The sequence below is a fragment of the Oncorhynchus mykiss genome, chromosome 7, assembly GCF_013265735.2.
Source record: "Oncorhynchus mykiss isolate Arlee chromosome 7, USDA_OmykA_1.1, whole genome shotgun sequence".
Lineage (NCBI taxonomy): Eukaryota > Metazoa > Chordata > Actinopteri > Salmoniformes > Salmonidae > Oncorhynchus > Oncorhynchus mykiss.
In genome coordinates, this window is record NC_048571.1 from 74,777,142 (window position 1) to 74,787,881 (window position 10,740).

General features: G+C 41.8%; 1 protein-coding gene across 8 annotated transcripts; it reads right to left on the reverse strand.

The window, feature by feature from the left end:
* Positions 1 to 255: 255 nt before the first annotated feature.
* trim107 (tripartite motif containing 107) lies at positions 256 to 10,236 on the reverse strand. Of its 8 annotated transcripts, XM_036984056.1 has the most exons (4): positions 9,287 to 9,522; positions 7,058 to 7,151; positions 3,744 to 3,829; positions 256 to 3,379 (listed from the first exon to the last, which is right to left on the reverse strand). In XM_036984056.1, the coding sequence occupies exon 4, from the start codon at positions 3,360 to 3,362 to the stop codon at positions 1,845 to 1,847; it is 1,518 nt and encodes a 505-aa protein (XP_036839951.1). In that variant the 5' UTR covers positions 3,363 to 3,379; positions 3,744 to 3,829; positions 7,058 to 7,151; positions 9,287 to 9,522; the 3' UTR covers positions 256 to 1,844. The 8 variants fall into 8 exon arrangements, with proteins under 8 accessions (XP_036839951.1, XP_021466251.2, XP_021466247.2 ...); XM_021610576.2 differs by lacking the exon at positions 7,058 to 7,151; XM_021610572.2 differs by lacking the exon at positions 3,744 to 3,829.
* Between the last annotated feature and the right edge of the window lie 504 nt (positions 10,237 to 10,740).

Sequence of the window (10,740 nt, forward strand, 5' to 3'; positions counted from 1 at the left end):
GATGGGCACTTCTAATGTAACTCTATGGCAGCACCCAACAGGCTTGAATTGTCGAGCTCTCCCGGTAGATTTTGCGGTGATGTTGAGTCCCCATGAGTGACAGTATACTGAGACAATCACAGCGCAACTAGAGAACATTATCAACCCCTACTGTATTTTCTGCTGGCTGCCCCACCACCACAAAAAGCACTGAGCTAGGCTGAAACACCTGCATTTTGGAGCTGCCTTACTCAAGAAAGCAAAAAACAGACCATGTTTGTATGCAGCTTTACTAACTCAATTATGTTTTTTTTTACATTGTTTGCAAACTGATGTGACACGTATCAATGCCAAAATAACATGCAAAATAGGCAACAAAAAACAAAAAGTGGGGCTCTGGGTACATTGTATATCTTAAATGTATGTCTACATTCAGATATACCCTTCCATTTCTTATCTGGGACAGGGATGTAGTTTCGATGTGCCAATTTGTGGGGAAGTTCTCTGCATTTGAAGCTATTAAACCCAAGAAACTGGTGTGCGAGATTCTTAACGTGTTAAACAAGCTCGGACTCCATGTTATCAGATCAATTGTGTTGTGTGCCTCTTTCGCACAGATAAATATTTGTTTTCTTTTTTTGTGGATGTACCTCCTCGTGCAATTCTGTACATGTTTTCCATCTCTTGCTGCTGCTCAAATGAACTTCCCTTCCTTGGCTGCGCTCTTAAAAACCTCAAGGGGGGCAAGACCCCTGCTTGTTTTACACTTGTATACACGGGGTATGATGATATCTGCAACAATAAAAATGCACCATCTTGATTCCATATGGATGACACATTGCAAAAATAATATACATATTATTCAGAAACCGGACACTGTAATCACCATTTGGATGGGGTATGGTGGTCATTGGCTCAACTTACAAACATTTTGACCATATTAGCCCACACAGCTACAAGGATGCACTTTCATGCTGGGTTTATTCCATGCAGCTGTTGCAGGAATTAAATTCCTCTGTTTTAATACCCAATTAAAATCAAACACTCTGTCAATTCATAAGGATTTGTATGACCCTTATTTGTATAAAATTGATAGAGCCCAGTCTTAAAGTCAACCAGCAGCTTTTTACCACAGGTTATAAAATGACGTCAGCGTTTTCTAAATGTTCCATCTTTTCTTGACACTGGTAGAAAGGCTCTATAGTTCAAGCCTTCCCACCTCGCCTAGAGCCAAGGTCAGCCAGTGTAGATAAGCATTCTAGCCAGTAGGGCGATATAGTTCATTCATTTCTACCAAGGAACAGACAGTCATTGTTCTAATTCTTGATTATATTTACACACATTATATTCAGTACTAGGATTAAAAAGAAAATTCATACATATACAGTAACATAATAGTATTCTGATTAGTCAGTCCTGATTGAAATGTATACATAATTAGTCATAATTGATAAATAGTCCCTTAACAGCAGCATAAAGAGAACCAAACTGATTTATAAAACAAATCTTAAAACTATCTGGTTTAGATACAAGAATCATGAAACCTATAAGACAAAATATTAATTTGACTTTGTGAAAACATTTTTTGACCAGCTTGCTTACTACTTTATCCATGTGGTTTTCCATGTGGTTTATAGACTCCATTAAATGATAATCTATTATACATTTTGTGTATGGTTTCCTAGAAAAAAGGGGTGGCTCAACTTACTCCACTCTCCCCTACCGCTAGTAACAGACCAAAACAACTATGTCTCTACAACCATGAACAACATTAAATGTAAACAAGAAATGTTTGGTATTAATACAGGATTAATAAAAACAAAAGTATGTAATCTTGCTAGGTTCTCTTTTGTACCAATGACCGTTCAAGAGCATACGGTTATGCGTGCCTTCGGTTGGCCTGACATCATCCTATAAGCCAGATGCACCGGCTCTGTGAGGTTCGCCTTAAAGGTGTACACGTGAGTCTTCCCACTGCACTGGCTGACGTTATAGAAGCTCAACCTCTGAGTCTTAAAACTCAGCGTGATCTCCAGTCTATGTACTGCCGGGGTTCTCTTCAATGGGACATCATGGCCCTGCTCAAAGGACCTGAGCAGGTTATTGAACCACATCAGGCACCAGGAGCCACGGCTACTCTCTAGGGCACTCGCTAGCCCGCTGCGTGCTAGCGCCCCGCTGTAGCACACCCCTATGATCCAGGGAGAAGATCCGTCCAGCTCCACCTCCCAGCGATGCTCGCCTCCGTAGAAGCTCTGGGTGCTCAGCACCTGGAGGAAGTTGCTAAACCTTGTTGGCAGGGCCGGGTAGGGCTGCTTTTTGGTGCTGAAGGTCACCGTCTTCAGGTCCTCCGACAGCACCAAGCTGGGGTGGGCAGTGTCTAGGTCAAAGGTCACCTCTGAGGGGTTGAGGACATTGCGTAGGGAACGCTGGGCCGTCCCGAGTCCCTCCCTCAACTCTGCGCTCCTCCGTTCCAGCTCGTCGCAAGCGCGGCCTGGGTTAACTTTCGACTCAGGACTGGTGTTGTCGTGGTCCAGCTCCTCTAGAGGTTGCTGGGCCATCAGCTCCATGATGTGCGGTTGTGCCTCCTGAAGCCCCTCACTGAACACCCCACTGTCTTCCTCGGTCAGGAGGGATTTGGCTCGGAGCTGGGCATCCCTCAACTTCACTCGGATCTCGGAGACTTGGTGTACTCGGCTGCCTAGGCTCTCCTCGGTGGGGCGCAGTTCCTCTTCAATCAACTCTGTCATCCCAGTAACGTAGTTGATCGTCAGCTCAGTCATCTGCTCCAGCAGCTTGGCTGCCTTTCCTCTCAGAAGGGCATTAGCGGCCCGGACCTCAACCTCCCTCTCCTCCTCCCTCCTCAGCTGGTCCTCAGCTAGCTGCAGCCTCACCGTCAACTCCGTTACCTGAGACGCTAATAGAAGTTTAGCCTTCTCCATCTTGGTCGGTTGGTTTTTCAGAAAAGTAGGGGGCGCTGCAGCTGCATCTCCCAAGCCTGTGTGTTGTAACTCTTGTTGCTCTATGTCTAATAGACATTCAGAGGTCTTACCATCATTTCTCTGGTTAGGTGACAATACCCCCTGGTGGAAATCACCACCATCTCCATCTGTGACAGATCGGACCTTTCCTGTTGTGGTGGCTTTATAGCTCTCGATGATGCTGCACATCTTGAAGTTCTTCACGAGGGCCTGGAGGCCCTGGTACTCAACCTGGCATTCGGGACAGCAGTGGTGGGCCGTGTCAGTGTCCATGTACTTCTCAAGGCAGGCTGAGCAGTAGACGTGGCCGCAGGGCAGGGACACAGGGTCGGAGAAGAGTTGCAGGCAGATAGGGCAGCTCAGGTCCAGCACGAGGGGTCCTTCAGTCTCAAACAGTGACATGCTGGCAGTGGCAGGCTCTAGAATGCACAATAAAAAAGAAACAAAGTTGTAAAAACAAAATAATTCAGGTAATTTTGCAAGCAATTTCTGTTCCGTTTGTGCTTTTCTAATAACCCATTTCTTGTGGTTATTGTTCATGCAACGCCTGGGAGAAATCCTCACTATAGTACCCTTTTTTGAGAACGATATCTCAGTTTCAATGTCTCAGCTTGGAGAGAAGAAGAGGTAGGTATTGGTCTGTTACATGCATGAACCAGTATTGGTCTGTCACATGAATGAACCATTATTGGTCTGTCACATGAATGATAGCAAACATGAATGAGAATTAATTAATTATGAATAAGCTAAATCATGCAATTATTAGTTCTCTTATATACTTACACAGAAAGTAACGGGACTGCCCCGTGAGAGCTCCTGATCGACATGTGTACTTGGTGCATTGAGTTGGTTGGAACCTTTCCAGTGCGCTGATAAAGAATGATTCATTTAAGATTGACTTTGAGTGTTCCAGTGTAAGAATTTCCACAACATAACGCTCCAATTTTTTTAAATCATGGCTTTAAAAACGTAAGCCTATGCAACATTAACCAACTAAAAACAGTTCTGTAGCAATGAGGTTTGTGGAGTAGGCTGTGGACCCAATACATTAGCACGGCATTTTGGCTATGCTTGAATTGCCCTGCCAATGTTGTTCTTCTCTGACCATTTTTAAATTATATTTCAACATGCTAGTTATTGGATCACACTGGTAATAGATAATTTGTTGTATTACTTGTGAGGCACAGCTGAGTGAGCATAATAATTTCCAGATATGTATTTTACTGGACTGATGTCCTGCATCTAATGGTCAGTCTGAGGGGAGGGAGGGCGCAGCGGTTAGGCTAACTCTCACTCATATCCCGCTGCTCACTTTCCCTCCCTCCACTGAGCAAAGTGGACACCGTCTTCCAGCTGATGGTGAAACACAAGTCGTGCTGCATTATTTCTGCCTCATGCACCAATTCATGTTGTTAATCCTATGACCAGAGAAAGTGAAATATTCCTTGATATTACAAAAAACAAGCCGCTAATAATAATGCAAGCTTATCGGAACACTTTGCCATACTCACTCATTGCATCTGCAGTGCTGGTTGTAGTGTAAGTAGGGAGAATGCACATTTTATGGCTTATAAGTGTTGAACGAAGTGTTGACAGTATTGAATAACAACTTAAACGTGAACTTAAATTTAAAAAAAACAGCAGCTTTGTGCTGTATTCGTTGAGTGTCTCTGTAGTCATGGTTTTAAAATATTTGCAAAGTCACAGTATCAACTTTGCGGTACATTCAATGCTCAATTTTACAGTCCATGGCTCGAGGAAACTGTGCATACAGGGTGATCGAAGCTATCTGATTGGCCAGTGGTAGCACTATAGGTACACTTAAAAATGTGAACACTTTGCCTTCCTGGCGCTAGCGCTGCTGAATCAAATGCACCTAGTGCCAAAAGCGCAGAATTTGTTTTAATATAAATGTTTTTTTTTTTTTACAGAAATGTTTGGTGATTGACTAGGAATGCCTTGGGAGATCAGATCGACCAGTTGATCTCATCGTTTGGTGACCACTGCCTTTTAGGGACAGCTTGAAATTTACTGTGGGGGAGCTGGTCCAACTCAAGGTGTCAAAAACAAAAATGCACCCCCCCCCAACGTTAAAAATATTTTCGCATGACCCTCCCCTTGTACTGTAAAATAAACTGAACACTCCCCCCCCCCCTCATAATTAACTCAAAATAATGTTTACCACCACAAATAACAATAACATGGGTATTGACTTTGCCACTTCAGCATGCTTTTGTGGCATAGCCAATGCCACGCAGGGCTACGGGCCAGAAGGTTGAGGGTTCGCCGACCACTACAGACGAGCTCACTCGCTCTGCCTGTTTCATTACAATATAATCAGAGCTGGCTGCAGATAATGATCAGCTACGTTTGAAATTATATTTTCAACATTTTGATGCCATATTTACAATTATATAAAATATATCAAACAAATTTTCCACCAAAAACTTTGTGGCAATGTACCACACAACCAATAATTCAAAGCATACCGACTTCTGGGACATCAATATCATGGTTTGCATTTTCAACAACACAATAGACTATGTCAATCTCGACTAACAAAAAATACGTCCCTGCCTACCTTCGCGTGCCCAGTGTAGAAGGCTTGGCAATCTCCGAATGTCAAAAAACAGCAAAAAGTTTAATAACAGACGTCTCTTTCAATTCATCAATTGCCCGCTGCACAGTTTGGATGGATTGATTGATTTTATTTATCAGTAAAATAAAAAAACATATATAAAGAAAGATTTTTCAAAATGCGCAATAAAGTCGTGCCTTCCATTGCAAATAGTCTGGGTAGCCATTTGATTAGCTGTTCAGGAGTCTTATGGCTTGTGGGTAGAAGCTGTTTAGAAGCCTCTTGGACCTAGACTTGGCGCTCCGGTACCGCTGCCATGCGGTAGCAGAGAGAACAGTCTATGACTAGGGTGTCTGGAGTCTGCCAATTTTTAGGGCCTTCCACTGACACCGCCTGGTATAGAGGTCCTGGATGGCAGGAAGCTTGGCCCCAGTGATGTACTGGGCCATACGCACTACACTCTGTAGTGCCTTGCGGTCGGAGGCCGAGCAGTTGCCATACCAGGCAGTGATGCAACCAGTCAGGATGCTCTCGATGGTGCAGCTGTATACAGTAACATTACAGAGATGGAGAGGGAAAAAAAATGCTCAACCTCCAGATGAGTATGAGGGGGAGTTTAAGTACAATTCTTACAAGTTTGTTTGTCTGGTACCTTATTCTTTAGATATTTGGAGCTGCTGGTGAGCCATGATGTGCAGGCATAATCAAGATTTATGGGAATATTCAAAAATCTTAATAAAAACATGCTATTTCAGTTTCCTTTAGGAAAATTTGGAGGCAGACAACATGACAGGGAATATTTTAATTTAATGGATATTTAAAAATAAAACATTTTTCAGACATCCATATGCATTCAGATCCAACCTGGTGCAGCCAGCACCATTAATAACAACGGATGTTGGCCAAATGAGCCACATGTGTCCTTAAAAACAGCCTATAACAAATTACAAAAATACTATTCCTTGTGTAGTATATGCAAAACCTAAATCCTATTTTTTGGGGGCTACTTCATAAACAATAATTGTCCATCTCACAGTTCAGCTGTCAGAGATTTGAGCACTAACTGTTTCAGGGCACTGCATGCATAGGCCTATAGGCTTAGGCAGTGTCTAGACTTAACAGCTTTGGTATTCTGATCATAGAATTATGATCATGGAATTCCAAATGAGACATGCATCTACACCTACATTTAAATGTGTCTACCATGTCTAGTGTTTCTGGATTCCCTTTTCCCGCACTATATTGAAATGCCAATATGCAATCTACAAAAAGGTGGAATAGGCTAAATATGATAACACAACTGATGGCAGTAGCGAACTACTATAGCTAACTAGAAAGCTAACATCTGTAGCTAGCCAGCAAGCTAGCAAGCAACGCTAAAGAGACTGCAAAAGGGTTAGCATAACTCCTGCCAAACAAAAACAAAAAATATATAAATATTAATCGAGCTGGCTAGCATTTATGAGGCCAGCAAATACGTTCCTTATGTATTTCCTCCAACGTTATAATGAAAAGGTACCTGTCGGTCCCGAGACTTGTGGGAGGAGTACTGATGACATCGGTCACTTTATGCGCTTTTCGGTAGCCTGATTGGGTCCAGACTGAGGAGAAATCTGCACACAACACATCCATGACCACCTCCTGAAGTGGTCAGCCAGATCTGAACACATTCAGACCAAAAGTGACTTTTGTGCGTCTAGATGGGTCTTTTCAATGCAATTTTCGTATTCTGATAGCTGAAGTTGTGTCAAGTGTAGACACAACCTTAGGTGTCCACTGTATTACACACACACACACACACACACACACACACAGTACCAGTCAAAAGTTGACACACCTACGAGTGTTTTTATTTTTTACAATTTTCTACATGGTAGAATAATAGCGAAGACAATCTATTAAATAACGCATATGGAATCATGGAGAAACCAAAAAATGTGTTAAACAAATCTAAATATATTTTGTGTTTGAAATACTTCAAAGTAGCCACCCTTTGCCTTGACAGCTTTGCACACTCTCAACCAGCTTCATAAGGTTGTCACCTCGAATGCATTTCAATTAACAGGTGTGCCTTGTTAAAAGTACATTTGTGGAATTTCTGTCCTTCCGAATGCGTTTGAGCCAATCAGTTGTGTTGTGACAAGGTAGAGTTGGTATACAAAATATAGCCTTATTTGGTTAAAAACCAAATCCATATTATGGCAAGAACAGCTCAAATAAGCAAATAGAAACGACAGTCTGTCATTACTTGAAGACACAAAGGTCAATCAATACAGAAAATGTTTGGGATGAAGGAAAAGCAGCTAACAAGTTCTCAGCATATGTGGGAAATCCTTCAAGACTGTTGGAAAATAATTCCTCATGAAGCTGGTTGAGAGAATGCCAAGAGTGTGCAAAGCCATCATCAAGGCAAATGGTGGCAACTTTGAAGAATCAAATATATTTTGTACACTTTTTTGGTTACTACAAAATTCCATGTGTTATTTCATAGTTTTGATGTCTTCACTATTATTCTACAATGTAGAAAATAGTAAAAATAAAAGAAAAACCCTTGAATGAGTAGGTTTACAGAAGCTTAGGCCTAACCCCAGAGATATAGAGATATGACGGGGGCATTCTACGACACAGACATGCATTTCTTTAAGTCAGGATGGCTACTGCATCTGCTATACATAACTGTATTTCAAAGATAATTAGTAAAAATCCAAATAACTTAACAGATCTTCATTGTAAAGGGTTTGAACACTGCTTCCCATACTTGTTCAATGAACCGTAAACAATTAATGAACATGCACCTATGGAACGGTCGTAAAGACATTAACAGCTTACAGACATTGGGCAATTAAGGTCACAGTTATAAAAACTTAAGATACTAAAGAGGCCTTTCTACTGACTGAAAAATACCAAAAGAAAGATGCCCAGGGTCCCTGCTCATCTGTGAACGGGCCTTAGGCATGCTGCAAGAAGGCATGAGGACTGCAGATGTGGCCAGGGCAATAAATTGCAATGTCCATACTCTGAGACGCCTAAGACAGCGCTACAGGACAGACAGCTGATTGTCCTCACAGTGGCAGACCAGTGTAACAACACCTGCACAGGATTGGTACATCCGAACATCAGCCTGCGGGACAAGTACAGGATGGCAGCAACAACTGCCTGAGTTACACCAGGAACCCACAATCCCTCCATCAGTGCTCAGACTGTCCGCAATATCCTGAAACAGTCTTCCTCACGTCACGTCATGTTCAACTGTCGGAGACAATTGGAGCACAATGGTCTGCCTTTATATCATAGGCCTGATTTATCTAAAGATTAATAATAGCCACACCATACCAAACTGTCACAAGCATTTCTAAACTGTATTAGGGTAACATCAAAAAGTAAGTCAAGCTATTGTTTTCAGGGAAAATACGAGCAGAAGAGCAACAGTAAACCCTGTGCCCTCCCCTGTGCTCAATAAAACCCTCCCCAAAATAAAATCTCCCCCCAGTAAATTTCGATCTGTCCCTTAGAGTATGTTTGGATGGCCAAAACATGCAGTTACGTCTCTCGGGGTTGTAAACTGAGGAAAACTACACCCAGTAGAGGTTTACTCATTTGATTAAACTACCAGCTACCATCAAACAGCTACCATCAAACAATTAAACCTACTTCCTCTTGTACAGTAGAGCAGGCCATATTATATCATGTGGATGTGTCAGGTAAATTTATTTGACTTGATCTAGTCTAGAAATGAAACAAACCTTACCCGCATGCCCTGTAGCCCTTCTGAATGAGGTAGAGCCTATATTAGTTCATAATTCATAAAGAAACTCAGACATTTGGAAATCTTAGAACACAATCCCAAATGTATACCGAGTGACTAGGCTAAACTTAAGCAACATGTCAGAAATCTCCAAACTGTGGCCCTTATGAGCTCAATGTCCAATATGTCTACGACAGGAGAGGAGTCGCAGATAACTTTCGATTTCCTGGGAATTACGTTTCTAATTCACGCTGCCGCGCAACATTCACGTAAACTCGCGGGATCAGGTGGCTTTGGAAGTTTCTATTCCCGGTGTCGCTGTAATACAAAACATGCAATTAACCATAACAAAAGTATCTTACCTAAAATCCTGTTTAGTAGGACACGATATTTTCAACGTGGAGACTTTGTCGTTGTTGATATTGCATTAAAATTCGACTTTTTTTTTTCTCACGCGCATTCGGATAGGAACTGCACAGATCAGCACCTGTTCATCACCGCACAAATGGGGATGGTAATTTAGGTCAATACTAATAGTGAAGACAAACTAGAAACATGATAGTTGTCTTGAATTAGCCGTAGCCTACTTCCACCGTGGCATCAAAAGTACCTGTCCATGATAAAATGAATTATTAACCTACTTCCTGTTATGTTGCAAGTTAGCTGGGCGTTCACTGTAATTACAGTCAACAAAATAAAGAGTGGAACAGTCCTATCCTGTAATATTAAAAAGGGATAGCAAACCCAGATTACAAAATTGTATTTCGGTTCCCTTACCGTATAAGCAGTCCATGCTTAGAAGTCCCTGGAACTGTTTTCACATGCTAACGTTTTAGCATTTGTGGCATAAATCCCATTATATCATTTTTTGGGCATCATATTCAAATTCCCAGGGAAACTAAACCAAAGCATGGCTTGCTGTCGAAAGTGTGTCAATAGACTGCTTAAACCTTCCGCATGCTTCGAGTTTAAACTCGGCAAGGCGAACGAGTGTGCTCGCCATAACCATAATTAATCTAAGAACGCAAAAGAAAAAAAAAGTGTCATTAATTTTGACATTTTTGTCAAGGAGATTTTACATCCAACTAAGATGTTTGATGCAGTATTTAAATTGATTTTTATTTTTTTTATAAAAACGATTTGTAAACACTTAATTGAAGAATCCCTACTGTTAACCAATCACCTACGTAGGGGCATAGACTTCGGCTACTGACTTTGGCTTGCCTCAAGACATTTGTGTGCGCACTAGCAGCCGAAATAACCCTTGCCGAAAACCAAAACAAACAAAAAAAAGTCATAAAATGCTGTTGCCAGATAATTGAATGTTCATTTCTCTTCCATTTTAAGTAAATTATTTGGCAGTACATCCAACCAGCCTCACAACTGCAAACCATGTGTATGGCATCTTGTGGGCGAGCGGTTTGCAGATGTGAACAGAGTAGTAGTACCCCATGGTG